Raw genomic sequence first — 20,101 nt, forward strand, 5'->3', positions numbered from 1 at the left:
CCGGGGCGTGGGCGGCGGCGGCGCGGGGCCGGGGGGAGCCGCGGGGCCGGGAGCGGGGTAGGCTGCGCCCGTACTTAAGCGCGCTGCCCGAGCCGCTGACGTCTTTCGAATTGGAGACGGGCTGTCCCCCTCCCGCCCCGCGCTCCCGCGGACACGGCCGGGGACGGAGAGGTGAGTGCCGCCGGCGGCGACCCGCGCTGTGCCTGCCGCCGCTTCCCCTTCCCGGCCGGCGGAGGGGAGGCTCTCTCGCCCTTCGCCTCCCGCGGGCCGGGGCAGCTCCGCTCGGGCCCGGCGGCGGCGCGGCCCGGGCACCGCTCCCTGGGCGGCAGGTGGTGCCGGGGGGTGGCAGCGGGACCGACCGCGGGGACCGACCCGGGCCGGGGGAAGGTGGCGCCGGGAGCCTCAGGCCGCTCCGCCGGGGGCGGGGGTCGGCAGGGGCCGGGCAGTGGGCACCTGGATGGCCCCCGGCCCCCCTGGGAGGCCGAGTTCGGCCAGGCGGCAGCTCCGCGGGGCCGTGCGCCCGGGTCCGCAGGCTGCCGCCTCCCGCCCCCCTCCGCCGCTACAGCGGTAAAAGCCGTAGGGTTTTTAATACGGCCTTGGCTTCGGGGTTCAAAGTTTAATAAGCTAGTCTGTATTGCAGCATAATTAGCGATTTTGCATGCGTATATGTGCATTTAGAACAGACCAAGCGCTTTTCAATGGGAGGGAGCCTGTGGAGAAGTGCCCTGATGGGTTTATGAACTGAAAAAGCCCAAGGGCTAAAGAGTGCCAGCAACAGCCCTGGTTCTCTGTGGTACAGTTAACAACTGTTAATGTGTTAAAACATAATTATGAACTGCGGAATAGACAGGCCTTTGGTTGTGGTTGGGTTCTGACCTGTGATCTGAAAGCAGGAAGGGAAGCCTGTGCCTATGCAAAACCGGGGAGGAGGAGGAAGCTCGCTTCCTGCCCAACTGCTCATGCAGTCACACAGCAGCATTTCGGCGTGACCCGCCTGCCCTTCCAGCTGATAATGTTTCAGGTCCTGAAGTACTTCGGAGAGGGAGAGAGAGGAACACGCGCAGGAGCTATCAGAGCTTTTCGGTAGTACTAAGAATGTTTAAGCACTTGTCTGCTCTGAGCTAAGCAGCTTCGTGAGAACCTGAACTGCCTGTTCATTAGTAGGTATTTAATGCCTTGTGTGCATTGTTCCTTAAACCAGGCAAGGTTGCAGACTCTGGTACTGTAATCATACTGAAAGCGTTAAGTGCAGTTTGTATAATGAACGCTGATTATGACAATGGATCTTATGAGTCACAAACACTCTTTCAGAGAGTAAGTCTGAAGTCAAGCTAATACTATACACCTTAAGGCATGTCTGCTTAGGTGGTAATATCAATGAAATGCAGAGTTAAAACACAGACACAAACGAACATCTAAAAATGTTGTGTCTTTTAGGCTGACTTAGGTGAGGCATTGTGATGTGCTGCTTTTGCTTTCTGCTGCTTTTCCTCTCCCTCCTCCTTTCTTGAAGTCTGGGGTGATACTAGTATACCTGCTTGTGTTTCCATTTGAGTTGGAAGTGCTGGATCAAAAATACTCTTGCACTCACAAAAAAGGCAAACATTTGCCTAGCTTGTAAAGTTAACTTAAGCACTGGATAGTTCTCAAAGGCAGGTTGAAGGGTTTCCCGATGCTGTTCGTTAAAAGGCCCATTTGCAGAAGACTATCCTGTGGAATGCAGAGAGTACTCTAAGCATCAGGAGAGTATACATGCACAGGATGTAAAATCTAGGACTTGTTTGCCGAGAATGGCTTACTTTTACCTGAAGAAGAAACCCCATCTAAAACACTGTTTTCTGTCTGTGACTTACAAAGAACAGTATTTGATTTTTGTTTGCTGATATTAAGCAAAACTGGCTTTTAACTGCAGACTTGCATTATCTTTCCCTAATGTGAACAGAAACAAGTTTAAGTTTAGAACTTTTAGGGAAAATAAAAAAAATGAAAGATGCAGCTCAGTTTCCTTCATCAGCAGTATTTGCTCCCTCAGTCCTGCTTGCATTGCCTCAAACAGTCATCTGGTCAACATTAATTTATTTTTTTTTAGATTTAGTATTTGTTTGGAACAAATACCTGCATGGCCATATGTGTGCCAGAGGCAATGTATAGGAAGTTGTAAAGGGAAAGGGAGTCTGCTCTTCATCTTGATGTCATCATCTTGGATCAGTGTAGGTTCTTGGCACTGAATTCTGTGTCTCTTAAGCTTACAGTTCCTAGAGTCAGTGTCAAACTACTAAAGCGTTGAAAAATGTGATTCAAGGTGTCACGCAAGTGTTAGTGCGTCTGGTCCCACCTTGCAGGGAAACCATTTCTCTTTCTATTAAATATTTGATACAGCATCACAGGAAGTAGTTGGGCACTTGTTGTACCTGGGAAAGCTCAGTGAAGATACAGATGTGATTGAGCTAAGGAGTAGGCACAAATCTAGAAAAGTTTACTTGTACATTCCTCCCACACACTATTGATTGAAGCGCCTACAGTGTGTTGGCTGTGAACAGTTTCTGTGGAGCTGTTTCTCCTAAACGCGGTCACTTCCTTTGTGATATCACGGGCTAGTGTGAGAGTTACTGCAGTGACTCCATTCTCTGCAGAAATTCATCAGGGAGTAAGCAGTCTTGGTAGTGGGCTAAACTTGCCTGAGATTCCTTGCTGTTACTGCTTTTGAAATAACATTTTTGCAAAAGAAGTTTGGTAGTGGTTTGGCTTTTGTTTGTTTTTTTTTAAAGGCAACCAAACTCTGTGTGTTATTACAAGGCCTTCATTACATCTTCAGACTTAATCCTGAGTTACTAATAAAAGTAGATACTTAACCTGTTTATTTTCTGTTTCTATCCAAGGTACAAGTATCTGTCTAGATGTCCAGGCATGCACAAAAGCTTAGAGATCACGATATAAATCCATGTGTAGCGGTAAGATGATCAAATTGAGATTTCTGGTTTTATGTTTTGATGTTAAATAATGCAATTTCTAGAGGCCTTTTTCAGGAATGCCACTCTTACATTATAGCATTTTGCATAAAGGGTTTCTTAAAACTCTGAAGATGGAAGAGCTGAAGATCATCCATTATAGTAAGCGTGAAATAATGAGTAATTCCCAATAAATAGGAGTGATACAACTGATAGCAATCTCTTAATTTTCTGTCCTTAAAACCAGAGCCTGAAATCCTGGTTAGACCAGCTTGGTTGTTTTTTAAAAGTCTTTTATGAGTTATACTAAGCATCATTGTAAACAATTATTCTGCGCATTCTATCCTTACTGTTTAAAGAGTACTAATGTCTGTTACCTCCAAATGAAGTCACTGCTTGGAAGTACTGATTATCCTTTGTGATAGATGTTCCTTTGCTCTCTTTGATAGTATTCTTTCATCTCAGAAGCTGCCTCCTATCTTCATAGATATTCTGGGACTTGTTGAAATATTTAAACACTGAGTACAGTAACTTCCCTCAGCTCTGAAGTATATTTTCCCCTATTAAAGGAAACAGATGCCACTACAAAATGTCTGGATGAAAACAACTATAAGAAGGATATGTGTACTGCTTATTTTTTGAAGTACAAAAACTGCAGAAAATTCTGGGTAAGCAGAGTAGACTTTCTAATTTTTACTCCCTGTTTTGCTTTAAGTACATTACTTCTAACACACTGGTTTCTGAACCCTTCAGACTTAGCTAATGCTGACTGCTGCTGTTTTTATGGTAACTTACAGGTCCAAGTAGTCTCAGTATGTGTTGCTGGAAGACTTAAGCAGATGCACATCAAAGCACTTCGCTCAATTCCTCTAAGTTTACCCTCTTAGGTTGTGTGTTCCTGCAGTACCTGATGTTTCCCTCTCAGTTTGAGTCAGATATTTCTGGTAATAAGTTTTCTTTTAAACATAGGCAATAAAAAAGTTCTGAGGTAAGGTTATCTGGTTTTCCATTGTTTTGGATCGTGTTTGCTTTAACTTAGGATAAAGCTTAGGAAGAGATCATTCTTACTTGGTGGTTCATTCTTAGGAAGAGTTCATTCTTATTGCCTTCTCTCTTGTGGTAAAGAAGTATAATGAGGAACTACGTGTTTTTGCTGTTTTATTTCCTTAGTAGTAAAGAGTTTTTAGCTTAGCCTTTAAATACTTGGCAAACTGCAAAAAAAACTATTTACAGACAATTGTGCGTTAGTCTGACAGAGTGTAACGGGACTGTGGATTTCACTGTCTTCTGAAGCAGCAGGGTAAACTATCAGGTATTTTCAATTAAGTACTAGTAAGCTTAGTTATAGAGTATCTGGTTCTTGATATATTAAAAGTTTTTCTGTTAAAGAATCTTGTTTGTTTGGAGCTCCGAAGCAGAGATTCTGAGAAATCTGTTCTCATGGTCATTTTATTCTATTTTCAGCATGCCATTATGATGCAAAGGAGAAGAAATGGTGTGAAACCAGAGATGCCCTCAGCAGACGAGAGAAAGAAAATCTTGGAATCGGTGGGGAAGCCCTACTGACTAGAAACTTGAATTGACTGTTTTCTCTGTACATATCAAGACTTACCAGCAGCAAGTTACTGTTTTATGAACTGAACTCTACCGTAGTCATATCTTGGATTAAAATAACATCTTAAGTTTTGAAATGTGTGAGCTTTCTAGGATAGAACTTCCTGGTTTGATTCATACTTCCTGTCATGGGAACTTGGCCTTTTACTGGAAGACATGAGTATCAACACAACTTATGTCTAGATATTTTGGAAGTAGAAACTAACTTGCTGTGAAATGCTAAATATAAAATTAATGGGACCTGCAGAAAGTCTGAGTAAAAAGAGGGGGTGATGAGTGTTGTAGTGTGGTTCTAAGACTGGAGCAGGTTGAGAAGCTGGTACATGCAACATGTTTCACGCACCCAGCTATTCTGCCCAACAGTATGGATTTACCATGTGTGGTCTTATCATTCTTTCCACGTGTGTCGAATTCTGTGTCCCGAGTTTAAATAAGACTGTTCATAAACTAAAATCCTAAATGCAGCAAGCTTGTCGTTAGGTCTGCCACTGTACTTGTCAGTGACAGCAGAAGCTTGCAATAAATCAGATCTGTAAGCTTTGCTTGTTACAAGGTTAGAGAGGTGGATGAAGATAGTTCAGACCTGAGGAATTCAGTTCTGAATAGTACTTTCTGTCGATAGTAAATAGATACTTCGCTGCTGGGCAGGCGGGGGGGGACTTGCAGACACGTAAACATATACTCTGAGTGACATGGCAGGTTTAACTATAGTACATCTATCTAAGACTCTCTGGACAGCTGAAGCTCTGGGTTTAGAAATGCTTACTCATACAAGGCTACAAGCTCAGTTTGAACAGGTACTGTAATCTTAAGTAGGATTGATTCCTTAACTAAACGGAACAGCTAATAAGTGTAAACAGGTTGCTGTCTAGTGGAAATAGTGTCTTCTTACCTTTTGCCTTCTGATGTCGTGGCTTAAAAGCTTGAACCCTGTGGCAAAACAGAAAAACTACTATCACGAGCTCAGGTTCCATGTGAAATCCTTTAGTACTTACTGGGATCAAGTTGGCAGAACTCTGGCTGACCTCATGGAGGATAGTGTAAAAGTGTTGTCTCTATTTAGACTGTTTTGGAAAGTCTTCATGGCTTCCTGTTTCCCCTGTCTGGCTTGCCGTGTTTCTTTCCACTGGGGGCCTATCTCTATGCTTGTTGGGATTTTTATGTTGTTTCCACCTGCCCCCTTATTTGATCTGACTAATAACTATACAATATCTGCTTTCACTCTTCCTTTCTGTTCTCCATCTACATCTGAGTTTTGAAATGGATTGATCCCACCCTTTCTGTTATTGGAATAAGTGTGTAACTCTATGCCTTTTGAGTATGCAATTCTCTGAGCATAGCTGTGCAGCCTCTAAGCCATGTCACAAGTTCTCTTGTCAGTTCCTGGCAAGGAAAATGGACTTTCTTCAATCAAGATCATAAGAGTCTTAATTTCAAAGTACTTTCTCTGCACTTAAATGCAAACTTTGACATTTTACTTTTTTTTCCTAGTGTGGAACAGAGAAGAAATTTTCATTATAGATTCAAGGGCTTGCTTTTGTCCACTGCTTCCTTGCCACCTTTTTCCAATACCCTCCTACATACCAGTCTTTTTTTTTTTCCCCATTTGGCACCAATTCTTTTTTTACTGATTTGAGTGTTTTGGTCTGTTCTTATTCCATCTTTTTTATTCTGTCTCTGATCTAATGATGTAGTGTTGCAATAATGTTCTAATACATCTCCTTTTGAAGGTCTTGTGCTCTGTTCTTGTCATAGTGAAAGAACTCCTTGCTTTCATTAGTCAAACTTAGCCTTAGTACCTCCTCATTGGCCATGCCTCTCTCAGCTGCAATTTTGATGGAGCTATTGTCCACTTTTCCTTAGGGCTGTGTCTCTCTGGACTCCTAATTTTGCTGCCTTGCTTGCCTAAGGGCACCTTCTCTCCTACTTGGCACAGGTTTGTCATTTGGCACCTCTGCCGTATCTTTGGGCATGTTCTTTGCTCCTATGGCTTTAGCTACTATTCTAGTGCTTGCTGTTTTTCTGCTGCTGTGCTCTTACACTCTGGGCTCACAGTAATTAAAACATATATTAGATATTATACAAAAGAACGTATCCTAAGTTTTCCTTTCAGGTTTTTTTCAAGTATAGAAAGTATATACTTTTTTTTTCCTGCCACTGTTTGCTTGGAAAGTTTCCACTAGTGTTCTTTTCTTTTGAAGGTTGACTGACTTATCTTTAGACTTTGATAAGTACTCTGTACTGCTTTGTAAAGAACTAGTGCTGGACTTCAGAAAGTCAGAAAAGGAGGTGCATTCCCTGCTTTCAAGTATCATTACAAGAATGTGGGATCACAGGTTAGGCTAAGGCACATGTAATGAAAGAACAGTAGTCTAATATTAGACCTCCTGATCATCAGTGGACACACATGGTGAGCTGTCTGTGGGTGTTACAACAAAAATGAGTTTAGTGTAGAACTGAGAGCAATTTAAGCAGTGAACTTGTAGATTTAATTCAGGTGATCAGTCATCTGTTGTAGGGAATGCCACTTATTTCCATTGCATATGCCTTATAGTTACTGTTAAGTAACACTAGTTTATGAAAAATCTTGGAGAGCAAGAAGTTTTCTTCCTTGTGTTATAATGTCTCGAGTGATCTGTTAGCTGAGTATGACTTTTCATCATTTTTTTCCCTCACTAGAGGTTGCTGTTCTTGCTTTCATTACTGAAGCTCAAGTGGTAAATTATGATAGCTAAAACATAGGCTCTTATGTATGAAATGGTTGAGTTTTTTCCATTAATTTCTGTAGTGTGATTAACTGTCTTTGGTTGTGAGCCAAAGATAATGGTCTTTTCCTCATACCTGAGAGCTTATATTCCACACTTCACTGAAACACCGACATAAGCTGTAGCCTGCCAGTCTTACTGGGCAGAAGTAAACTGGGCTGAATTCTTAGTTTGCTAAAGCACACTTTTGTGTACTAACACAGAAAACATAACACAATGGATCAATATAATTAATTCAGAAGCAAGGAAGGACCTGTGAGTTGGTTGTGGGTTTTATTTTGGTTTTTAAAGGTTTTTTGGTTTGGGGGTTGTTTGGGGTTTTTTGTTTGTTTTGTTGTTGGGGGTTTTTTTTTAGTTTTGGGGTTTTTTTAATAGGTATAATTATTCATTTTGTTTGTGGTACAAGGACCAAATCTGGATAGTAGCATGAACATTTGATAACTTTTTTGTTTGACAGCTGGATGGTGCTGTTGCACAACAGACTGAAAACAGCAGCACTCCACCCACTACTGGCTCTTTCAAGCTCTTTTGGCCTCTTCCCACAGAGGTAGCAGAATTCATGCAGGAGAAAGGAAAGATTGGTGCTGTCTCTACACTGTAAACAGAAGAGGACAAGAGTCTAAATCACAGAAACAGGAGGTTTCTGTGCAGCCCGGGAAGCTTTGAAATAGGGTCCTTGAAAGAATTTTTTTTTTTTCCACAGTGTTCATTTGATCACAGCTGGGCACAGAGCAGCAGCTACAGGCTCTCTCCCAGGCTTAGGTGAATATCCAGACTCGCATCTGTACACTTTTACCATCTCATTTTTCCCATTGCCCTACAGTGCAAGGTCTTTGTCTGGCTCTGGGAGTTAGCTGCTGCCGCAGTTGGAATGAGTCTGCTCTTGAAGATGTTAGAAGTAAGTTATCTAGCTCTAGAGTCCTGAACATGTCTTTGGGTTTATCTGAAGCTTTTGAAAGGCAGGGAGTTGCACCTGCTGTGGCTGTGAATCTCTTTCATGGTCTTCACCTAATAAAACTTCTGTGCTCGTGATCAAGGGCATAACAAGATTTTGCTAAAACTTCTTCAGGACAGGCAGGATAAATTTACAGTATAAAATGTTATTCTGCTCTAATGCTTTTGTAGACAGCCCTTAGGTTAAAAGTATCTGCATCTGTAGAGTTAGTCTTTAGAAACAGCCATTAAAAAAGTAATCATAGTGTGAAAAAAGATTGGAAAAATAGTACACTATTGCAGGCTTTTTTTTTTTCTTTTGAAAGAATCTGAGGCAACTGGAGGAAATAGTTTGGTAAGTATCAAAGTAGTAAAAAGTAAAACAAGCACACTACTTCAGAATTTTTAAATTTTTATTACAGCTTATTTGATATGAAGAGGAGGGAAGTACTGCATTTATACTAGCTAAATGCAGTGGGTTCTTAAAACTTTAGTATATGTTTTACTACATACGTGATACCATATGTAGTAACTCAAACCATCAGATTTTTGAATAAGTAATTTTTCTCCATCCTTTAGGTTTCTACCTTGATGATTTCTATCTCAAAATCCTTTTTTTGAGGATTTTCAGCACTGTTCTTCCAATCATTACTCACTCTTAGAAGTCCCTCTACCCTTGAGCTACTTCTTTACGTATTTTACTTCAATAAACAGCTATGCAGTGCAAACACTCGCTTATATCAAGAGACTTTGGCAGAACACAACAAAATTCGGGATACAACAAAATTGAACTAGTGTCTTTGAAAACAAGACAATTGCAATATAAGGTGATGTCTAATGATAAAGATTATGCTCAAGATAGAAATGAGGTACTGACTAAATACAGTAAAAGCAGTTCACAGCTGTATGACAACATTACACTTATAGTAAAAATAGGGGCCATCAGTTCAAGCTTGCAGACATAAGTCTTTGAAGAATCCAAATGCTTTAATTGATGATAAAAGATGCCAACTGTTTTGTCAAAAGAAAGATTTTACAGCATTTTCACAGAAATGGCCTGCTGGTAATATTTTGTTATTGTATTGCATGTGAATCTAAAATTTTTTCTTGCTCTCAAATGTAGACCTACCTCTAAGCAGTCCTTGGTGGCAGTTTCATGCAGCTGGTGAAGTGAATGTGGTTGCATGAGACAAGTAGGGTGACATTTTCTCCTGATTTTTGTTAAATAGTGGAATCGAATGAAGTTGCTGCATTGGGCTATGTTAGTCATACAATGCTTGCTTCAATGCATAAGTAACAAAAGGATGGAATGGAGATAAGAGGATAAATTCTTAAGGTGGGGGGTGCACTATGAATTTGCCATATCCTGCAGTATCAGTCTTTAGAACTTCAGCTCTATGTTTCCTGATGCTGAGTGGATTTGAACAGGTGTTACTGATAGTCTAAGAAATACTGTGTTTTAGTATTCTTCCATTTGACTGTCAAACAACTACAATAATTCTTAAGTTAAAGATGACAGTTCAAGGTCTTGGGCTGGTCCTATACAGGATTGAAGAACTACTTTGACTCTCAGATTTCAAATGAACAGATCTTTAAGGATCTACACCTGTTGTCTGTCTTGGTGTTTAGACATCTAGAGCCTGTGGATGCCAGTTTGATATTAGAAGTCCCTGGTGCTTTATGTTCTACCTTGCACTTTGATGCTGACAGTGCTGATGGACTGCTGGAATTTATGGAATAAATATTTCACTCCCATCAGCCTTGCAGACTGACTGTGAAGTCTGCTAGTGTGTGGGTGAGCGGAAGGAAATTTATTTTTCTTCAGGGTGTTGCTTGATGGTCATCTTTACAGTCCTTCCCTTGAGCAACTGCCATTCCATCTCCCTTTTTCCTCCCTCCATCTGGTGCCTCTGTGTGATCCCCACCACCACTGCTAGTGCAGAGCTCTAGTACCTGGGGCGTGTATCCAGCTGCAAAATAGCAAAGGGAAAAGGAGAGAAGCTCTGGGCATCTCTGGAGCTGCAGCTGCACCCTTGTATGCCTTCAACAAATGCTGAAGTCACAGCTGCTCTCACAGGTCAAAAAGACTTTCTATGTTTGAAGAAGCAGCTTAGCTATTAAAAGCTGTGAGTACACAAGGGCTGTGATTCTTAGAATCATAGATGTAACATTTCAAATACCTCCAGGAATGGTGACTCCACCACTTCCCTTGGTAGCCTGTTCCAATGTTTGACAACCTTTTTGGTGAAGAATATTCTCCTGATGTCCAATCTGAACCTCCCCTGCAAAACTTGAAGCCATTTCCTCTTGTCCTGTTCGTTACTTGGGAGAAGAGACTGCTTCCTACCTCACTACAAGCTCCTTTCAGATGGTTGTAGAGAGCAATGAGGTCCCCTGCTGAGCCCACTTTTCTCCGGGCTAAATACCCCCAGTTCCCTCAGCTGCTCCTTGTTAAATGAGACCCTTCTTGAAGGATGTCTAGCTTTTCTGGCTTCCTTTGCCCTTCAGGACTGCCTCCAAAGAGATTGTCAACCAGACTTCTAAACAGGCCAAAGTCTGCCCTCCCAATGTTGAAGGTGGCAGTTCTTCTGACAAACCTCTCCTCTACCCTGCCACCTGCTCCCTTACTTTGAGAACTGAAAACTGTCATTTCATTATCACTGTGTGCCAGGTGGCCTCTAACCATCATGCCCCTCTAGCATCCCCCAACAGTCCTTCTTTGTTCACAAACAACTAGAGTGCCTTCCCTAGTTGGCTCCCTCACTGGCTGTCAGGAAGTTTTCTTCCACACGCTTCAGGAACTTCCTGGACTGTTTTCTCTCCACTGTGTTATATGAGGTGTCAGGCAGCTAGAAGTAGATAGAACCTAGAAGGAGCCACAATTTCCTAGCACTTTCAGCTAGGCAATTAAATAGTCTTAATAGTGTGCCCATTTTTTTTATCCTAGATATGATCACATTGCAGTTAGGTGCTGCAACTACACATGTATGAGGAGCAGAAAAACACCGAAAAGGCTCACTGGTAGGTTTTTACCTACCTCTGTGTTAAAATGAGTTTACAGGTTTCTGCCCTTTAAATTTTAGTGTTCAAAACCCTGAAAATCAATTATATTAATAAATACTTTAGCACCTCAGCTCTTTTAGGGTTGCTGTGGGACAAGAAGAGTTCACAAAATGCTTTGGTTTTCTGCAGTGTAGAAAAATTGCCAGCCAGGAGTGGTAGAGAGCATCAGTATATCTCCTGGTCTCCTCCAGTTGGCAGCTGGAGGAGGTCATCCTGCTGGAAAAGCAGGTGAATATTTCCAAACAGCCAGCTGCTCCTTGAGTCACGGTAATTTTGTTCTCTGACCCAAGTGGGTACAGATCAGCTCAATTTTATACAGGTCTGGAAATGCAGGCTGATTGTTTCTGGTTGTGCTAGGGAGGTCATTTGTGGCTGATTATTGCTACCAGTTTGCCTCTGTAAAGCCACGGGAAGCTGACACTGTTCCTAAATCAGCCATTTGCTAATTTCAAATGTTAACTGATTAATTTGGTTTTGTTCACATCCTCTATTGGGTCTAGAATTGCTGTTCCCTTGTAGAGAATGATTTTTTTTGTGCAAGATTGTCCTCATGATTTATTTCCAGTTCAGCTTCCATATTGCTAGATTCTGCACCAACCCAAGAGAAATAATATTCGCTTTTCAGTAAGGGATTAATACAGTTGATGAGATGTTTCTGACACAGGAGGTTCACAGATGTTCTTGCACAAGCCTTTAGAAGGACATTCGACATGTGGCGATGCAGTAACATGTTCAGGAAATTTTAGGTAAGCAAATTAACTTAATAAACCACTTTTCATCGAACTAGATGGAGCCAAATCAGGTACTTTGCCAAGAAATCTATGTTTATTAGTGCAGTATAATTTGTTGCTTACAAAGCTCTTTGGCTCAGGCAGGGTTTGTGAGGGGAACGAGCGGTGGTGTTGGGAGGTTTCCTGCCGAAAGAGGGCGGCTCCGCTGGGAGCTCAGCAGCAGCGCTCACTGTTCCTTCTCCGGGTCCTTAAGGAGGGGATCAATACTGTGCCACACGACCCATCCCTGAAGCTCGAAAAAAAATCATCATTTGACATGAAAACCAAAGAAAGGTGAGCTGTTTGGTATGCCAGTTTGCTGCTAAGGGGGGCTGGACTAGGAAATTGTCACAGCACCAGAAGGCATCCTAGGACTCTGCTTCCAGTCTCACAGTAGTTTCTGGGGTTTCTAGCAAGGGCAACCTAAATTCACATGCATAAACTCTTTTGTTGGTAGTGAATGCATTGGCATATGCAGAGTTCTTCTTTTAAAAGCCTATATTCAATAGAGATTTAAACATCTCCACAGCAAGTCATCTCTCTGTATCCCCAAAGACTAAGAACCATAGAAGTTGGGCACTTTTTATAATTTAAGTGTGATTTCTCTAAAGGGAGATGATTGCGGAAAAGAAGAATTTTTCTTTTGCCAGAAATCACCTCCCTATATCACTGTCTCTACTGGAAGATGTGTGTGGTATTTGGGATATGCTGTATCTTCACAGTGGGTCTTGGATGTGCCTTGCATTTTGCCCAACACAGAGCCTATCAGGCAGCTCACAGATAGTGTTGACTCCCACAGTATTTATCCAAATGACCTTAAAATTACTTAGTCAAAGAAAAAAAAAAGGTCATAGTCTTTCCCACCTTAGACCCCTGAAGAGTTGCATAAATATCATATTTCTTTAAGAGTTATATAGGAAGAAGACTTTGTTTATATTCCCCTTGTTTGTAGTACAGGAACTGTTTAATATGTCCTGCTGTTTCTGGATAGGTAGCACTCTCCCAGTGTCAAACACAGCTTACTAGACTGCCAGAGTGACAATTTCACACCTTATTATGAAAGTCCTTAGCATAAGGCATCCAAAAGCTCCTTGTTTCAGCACCTGTGATCCCACTTTATTATTTCTACCCTTATTACATCACCCAACATATGCTACTCTGTTTTGGTAGGTGGGATCTGATAAGTCTTTTGTGATGTTATGTGAAATAATAAGGCAAACCAAAATTAGGTGTCACTACTTCAGCCACTGGAATAAGAGTTTTGTTAGCAAAGTGAGATAGAAATTAATTTTATTTTGAAATATTAGCATTCGGTTTTGAGGGTATCTGCTTGCCAAGTTAATTTTATATTTCTTAATATATGTATCCCTTACACTGTACCATCATTTCCTGGTTTGTAAAGCTGAAACAAATTTGGTACTCTTCCTAGTCACATAGTTTTTGTTAAAATGGAGTTTTGATTTGGTTCTCTTAAAATTAGGAGCATATTTTGATTCAATTTTGTTTTTTAAATTTTAGCAACTCTGAAAACAAAAAACTTCTCAAAGCGACTTCTTAAAAATATCTGGACACTTCAAAATAAATGAAACAACACCAGGTAGTTGTTCTTCAACAGCCTCATTGTATTTTAATCTCTTCTTTTAACAGTATTATCCACTTTTTAAAAAGCAGTATTATCAAAATAACTCAGTAAAGACATTTCATCATTGCATCCATAAGCTAATCTTGATTTTTTGAGATACATCTATACAATCTGGCCTAAAGATCTGAGCCAGCAACTTAAATGCATGTGAATGCTCATTAATTTTACTGGTGGATCTGAGCTAAGCTGTGGGCAGGGTGTATCTCTGAGCTGCAGTGTTGAACCCTTCTGGGTGCCTGATGAGGAATAAGTTTTCTTGTGTGAGATGGATGTGAAACACTTGAATTATGAAATACTAGCTACATGTAAGGAAATGTATTGCTTGTGTCAGTGAGTTTAGAGATTATTTTTCTTTCAGATGAACCTCAGAATGTCACAAGTTGCTGTACATTAGGGAAGCCTTTTGAAATGTTCCCTCTGTGCTCAACAGAATCAAGACTGTTGGAGAAAGACTCAAACATGATATCCTGCTGATTAGAAGGGGTGTCATCTGCTCCTAAAAACTTATCTAGGAGTGTAGCAAACAACATCCCTGAAAATTACCTTCACCTATAGACATTGAAAGAAATCCACAACCTCTAGCCCCCAGAACAGTTAAAGATTATTTTGATTCAGTAAAGACAGCAGTAGGAAACTAATGTAATTTTTTCTATTCCCAAGAAGCCAGATCACAAAACTGGTACTTTTCTTCCTCAGGTATTACAAAAACCTAATTCTTGTGAGGAAAAAAATGATATCTAACAAGTCTCTCTGTGCTCCTTATATATCTGCCCTAATTTTTGCCTTACTGTCAAGGACAGCTAAGATTTAATTGACCACAAGCAAAAAAACAACTTCTAAATTCCTCACAAAGACCACATTCTACCAGCTGGTAGAATGAAAAAATATGAAAAACCAAAAAATATGCAAGTAATGGCACTTCCAAATAGGCCATCTCCAATCCTATTATGAAGACAGGTAATTTCCCAGGTAAACCTATACTAATGGTTTAATTGTTCAAACTTCTAGGCCTCATTCTGCTAAAAAACAAACAGAAGACTAGCCCACCAAAAGGAAAAGTAAAAAACCAAAACCAAACCAACAAACCCTGAGGGGCAACTAGCACACATCTAAGTAGGCATTTCCATGTCAGAGTTCACTGCATGTGTATGATCATGTGCATATTTTCCCTCTGGTGAAGCAATCACATTTTAGCTCTCAAAACTACAAATGTTTTCCCCCTGTCTTTGAGACTTGTTTAAACTATTTGGATGTTATTAAGCTAAGTATCATTTGTGAGAATAATTCAAGCAAGCAGAGAGAGAATGGGAAAAAAAGAATATTTGAGAGTATTTACAGACTTGTTTTAGTATTTAATAATTTAATTATGTTTTTATCTTAAAAAAATCCTCTAGAAGAGAGATTTTATTGCCAATGTGAAATGTGGGGTTTTGAAAAAAAATGCAGACCTAGGCCATAGATACTTCACTCTTTTGAATAACTTTTAGAAGTTCATATGCACTTCTAGTATCAACGTTCCCAAGTCAGCAAGTGGCAAAGTCTGGAACCTCAATCACCAGTTTTATGTTCCATTAGAACACACAGATGGGGAACGCTGCAGCCTGTGCCCTATTTGTGGTAGACCTGTGGTATCCACAGAGGACTCTTGTAGTCACTGACCCATGCCCAGACATTATGACATTTCAGACAAGGTTTTAAGAATGGAAATATGTGATTTTAGGTAGTGTTTCTTCCTTATATCTGTATAGGGAGTGTCTCAGGGTATACTCATAGTATGGAAATGCCCAACCACTCAATACATCTTAAATCCTGACCTTTAACTGTTCGTATCACACTCCTGATGTTCTTACACCTTCATTCAAGTTCCTCAAGAACCTGCATCACATGCTAAATTCTGCCTCCTCCTATCTGGAGAAGTTGGGACAAAAAAAGAAGATATGGGAATATTTTGCCTCTACTCATGTTCTCTTGGGAAACTGAGCTATTTCTGGGAACCTGGAGCCTAGTTCTAGTCCAGTTTTCTTGTCCTGAGGTAAGCCAAAGTTTGCCTTTAAGAAGACAAGTATGTCCCCTCCATTCACCCTCACCTGCGATTGCAGAAACTGTTTTCAACCCAGGCAAGTGCAGTGGATGTTCCTGTTCTGTGGAAAGTACAGATCAAAGTGATTTTTGAGACTTGTTTTGACTGTACCAAAATGTTCTAAAGCATTATACTGTCTGTGAATTTGTTCATTAACTCATGGTGCAGGAAAAACAATCAACCGTGTACCTTTATCTTGCAAAGTTTGATGGTTTAATTGTTCATTGCAGCACATGGAAAGCAACTAATTATTACCAGTTTTCTTTTTTCTTTAGGTGGTACCTGTCATCAATAAGCAAAACGTTTTTAGATGAGAAACTGTAGAGCTCATCTCTCTAACAGCTCACCATTGTCAAATGGGGAGACCTCGCTCCCTTTACCCCATCCCATTGCCTAGGGACATTTCATCTTTAGCCTTCCACAAGTTCTCACACTTGCTAGATCCTTCACTGAACTGATCACATTGCTCACCAAGCAGCTTAAAGGGTACAGCTTCTGTGTTGTTAATGGCTGCTCTTAAGTAATTTCACACTTAAGCAAGTGATTGTGCAAGCACTGGGACTCATGAACCTCAGGCAACAAGCAGTATCTGGTTACAGATAACCATTTGTGATTGCTGCCCTTCTGTTCAGTTATGGACATTCAGGCCAAGTGACCTCCCATGTAAACGTGGGTTACCACCAACCAAAGTTATGAGTCAAGGCTGCAACAGCTCATATCCTCTATGGCTCACCAGAGAGACCTCTAGCACCAAAAGACTCCAGTTGCATGACGTGGGTTCAATTCCCATTTTTCCATCTAACTGTTTAACAACAAAAGCCTAAAAAAAAAAAAAAAAAAACAAGGAAAAAGTGATTAAAATCTACCAGTATAAACCCTCCATGCAGATTTGTGAAGCTAAACTCAGAACAACAGTTTGTGTAATGATGATGAACTGTTAAATAAAATTAAGTGCCTTTCCCTGTGGACTTTGTAATAAAAATTGTAAACAATATTTGGCAAAAAAAGCTGCAGGACTATGGGCTGTCACTCCCAGATGGCATAAATTAGTGGAAGGTTTGTTGTGCTTCCCTTCCCAAGCCATCCACCCCTCCCTGGGTTTTGTATGTGCTAGCCTTGAACAGGGATGACTCAGCTGCTGGTGAATCACCTGCTGAAGTGCTAAAAGTGCTAGCTTGGCTGCATTTCCTCAAGCAACAGTGAACTGTCAAGGCAGACTAGCAAGAAAATAGTCTTCTGCAGCTGGGAGAATCTCCCTGCTTGCACATCTCAATGTGCTGCAATTAGAGGTGGTTGCACAGATATTACTGTGACTTCAACAATCCCTGCTGAGATGTTGCTTGCTAAAATCTTCCTTGTGCAATTGCTTTTTCATGACAGGGCTTTTCCACAGGCATTGCTCTAAAGCTTTCTTTAACAGAAAACCAGTTGGTTAATAGGTCCTGTACACTATTAACTGGAGAAATACGGGTCAGGGATGTTTCACTGTTTTTCTGTTGCTGACATGAAAAGTAATGGAATATACCAACCAGAGAGATTGTTCCAGAAAAGACATGAGGTCTAGAAAAGCCTTCTGAAATCTTGCTGTTTCAAATTACTGTTTTCTGGACTGATGATGCTGGAGAAAGACAGGAGGAAAAGTAAAAACTGCATGGAAAGCTTTGCTGGACTCTACATCCCCACGGGACTGCATATATCCAACCAGCTGCTAGAGAGAAAAATATAGAGAACCTATTGTCACTGTGTGGTAAGTCTAAATGTCTTTTACAAACAGAGACAGTTTGAGAGATACAAATCAAGCCTGGCTTCCCACAATAATTTTTAACTAATGTGACTGATGGGCCTTTTTGACTATTTTGTTTAGTATTGGTATCTTCTTTGCCTTAATAGTCAAAGAGTTACAAAATCACTTAGGTTAGAAAAGACCTCTGAGGTCATTGAGTGCAACCTTTGACCAATCACCACCTTGTCAACTAGACCATGGCACTAAGTGCCACATTCAGTTGTTTCTTGAACATCTGCAAGAATGGTGTCTCCACCACCTCCCTGGGCAGTCCATTACAATGCTTTAAAACCCTTTCTGTGAAAAAATTCCTCCTGATGTCCAACTTGAACTTCCCCTGGCACAGGTTAAGACTATGTCCTCTCATCCTGTTGCTAGTTTCCTGGAAGAAGAGGCTGGCCCCCATCTTGCTACAAACTCCTTTCAGGTAGTTGCAGAGTATGATAAGGTTCCCCCAAGCCTCCTTTTCTCCAGGCTAAACAATCCCAGCTTGCTTAGCCACTCCTTATAAGACTTGTACTCCAGACCTTTCACCAGCTTCATTGCCCTTCTCTGGACACACTGCAGCACCTCAGTGAAGGGGCTTAAAGTGAAGGGGCCCAAGACTGGACACAGCACTCAAGGTGTGGCATCACTAGTGCCAAGTACAGGGGGACAATCACTTCCCTGGTCCTGCTGGCCACATCATTCTTACTACAAGCCAGGATGACACTGGCCTTCTTGGCCACCTGGGCACACTGTTGGCTCATGTTTAGCCAGCTGTCAATCAGCACTTTTCCACTGGGCTACTTTCCAACCACTCCTCCCCCAGCCTGCATAGGTAATAGCAGTGCATAGTATATAGCAGTAGTGTATAGGCCAGCTGCCAGTTCTCAGCAACAGCAGCACCAGCCTCCCCTGCTGATAAGCAAGCAGACAATGGGAGGAGATCATGTCCAAACCTCTTTTGTGGCCCTGAGCATGAACCAGCATGTGAAGAGCAGCAGTATCATGGCCCCTGTTTAGCTGGTTGACCAGGTCAACCTTTCCCAACAGATATTTCCTATCATCATCTTTGTCAGGGTCCTCTGAGTCAGAATCCTCTTGCAAACCAATGGTTGCACAATGATGGTTAAATTCTGAGTCATGTAGGATAGAGAAAACAGTGCCAAAAAGGATTATTCAGGTTACATATCTGTGTAATTTCTCATTGTGACAAAGCCAGAGGGTTCATCCCCTGGCAGGACCAAGGTAAACAAACAAGTCTATTTCTATCAATTCTTATTTTTGGAACAAGTCTGATTAATATTAACATTCTTGTGGGGGAAGATCCAAGGATATGGCAGAATCCCCATATGAGCCAGGTTTGCTCATATAATGTCTCAATAAACCTTCAAATTAGTCTTACAATAAGCATATTGTTTGAAAAACAGACAGGAGATTTACTCAAAGGCCTTCCTTCCTTCCTTTGAGTATTCCTTCCTTTCTATATTTTTTCATGAACATTCCACATCAGTAATATTAAAAAATATTCCACTGTCTGGAAAAGCAGGCATTGGTCTTGGTGCTGTTTGAGGTTCTTACATGCAGAGGAAGTGTTCCAAAACATAACTGCATGCACAATGCAAATATCAAAATATTTGCAGAAAAGCAAATGCAAGGGTACATACCCATCTCTAAGTGCTGTGTAATACTGCCTATTCTAACACCATTCCAGCTTCAGTGGAAAGCCACTGCTAACCTGTGTGCTTAGTTGCATGACAGCACACACAAATCTTAGATACAAACAATTATTATCAGCATTGTACTGACTGTGATTTGCCTTTTCATGTCTTTCTACCTCAATTTATTTTCAAACCATAAGCCACTTTAGTGTTGAAAGTCTTCATACCACTGAAGCTAACTATTTATCATTGTCAACTTTATTCTAAAAGTTAAGCATAATATATGTGTATGTAAGTTTACAGGTATTATTTTTTTCTCCTAAGATAATAGCTTTTGTTAAGAGGGATCTTCTTAAGGGATTATAGTCCATTTACAATCAATCCATTTTGCTAATCTTTAAAAACCTCTAAGATAACTGCTGTCAATTTATATCAGTCCTTTCTCTACGCTCACAAAATATGAAGGTTCTCAATATTTTCCATCCAAGTCTCCTTACAGTCCAGCTTGGGAGTGGCAATAGGATGAGAGCCAAGGAATTTCCAGAAATCTTGAAATGCTACTAAGTCATTACTGACGCAGTGCCATGAATACTTACTTGATGAAAGTTAGATGCAGGACCATTCTGTCCCTAATTAGCAGATATTATCCGTGCATCCCATCAGAAGTCAAAGCTTCTTGCTTGCTTACAGACTGGGGAAAGAAAAAGGGTAGTTACTTCCCCATTTAGGAACAAACACAATCTTTCAGCACTCTCTGACCTCAAATAGTCTCCGGAAGAGAATATTTTAGCTACCACCTTTTCTGAGTCCCTTTCTCACCTCCAGTCATTCCTTATTTAGATTATATTTGGTTTACAGTT

General features: G+C 41.0%; 1 protein-coding gene across 7 annotated transcripts; it reads left to right on the forward strand.

Annotated features, from left to right (window-relative positions):
- The first annotated feature begins 36 nt into the window (after window positions 1-36).
- On the forward strand, window positions 37-5,015 carry CHCHD7 (coiled-coil-helix-coiled-coil-helix domain containing 7). 7 transcript variants are annotated; one of them, XM_017834290.1, is made up of 5 exons: window positions 60-171; window positions 894-1,083; window positions 2,880-2,951; window positions 3,518-3,616; window positions 4,413-5,015. In XM_017834290.1, the coding sequence occupies exons 3-5, from the start codon at window positions 2,898-2,900 to the stop codon at window positions 4,512-4,514; spliced, it is 255 nt and encodes an 84-aa protein (XP_017689779.1). In that variant the 5' UTR covers window positions 60-171; window positions 894-1,083; window positions 2,880-2,897; the 3' UTR covers window positions 4,515-5,015. The 7 variants fall into 7 exon arrangements, with proteins under 7 accessions (XP_017689783.1, XP_017689777.1, XP_017689779.1 ...); XM_017834294.1 differs by lacking the exons at window positions 894-1,083; window positions 4,413-5,015 and adding an exon at window positions 3,746-4,406 and having other exon boundaries at window positions 37-171; XM_017834288.1 differs by lacking the exon at window positions 894-1,083 and having other exon boundaries at window positions 38-171.
- The last annotated feature ends 15,086 nt before the right edge of the window (window positions 5,016-20,101 follow it).

Source organism: Lepidothrix coronata, unplaced genomic scaffold (assembly GCF_001604755.1).
Source record: "Lepidothrix coronata isolate B3197 unplaced genomic scaffold, Lepidothrix_coronata-1.0 Scaffold232, whole genome shotgun sequence".
Lineage (NCBI taxonomy): Eukaryota > Metazoa > Chordata > Aves > Passeriformes > Pipridae > Lepidothrix > Lepidothrix coronata.

Coding starts and splice junctions, on each gene's coding strand:
- CHCHD7 (XM_017834288.1), top strand. CDS start 2,898: ATGTCCAGGCATGCACAAAAGCTTAGAGATCACGATATAAATCCATGT. Junction 2,952..3,517: donor ATATAAATCCATGTGTAGCG/GTAAGATGATCA, acceptor CCCCTATTAAAG/GAAACAGATGCCACTACAAA. Junction 3,617..4,412: donor AAAACTGCAGAAAATTCTGG/GTAAGCAGAGTA, acceptor TTCTATTTTCAG/CATGCCATTATGATGCAAAG.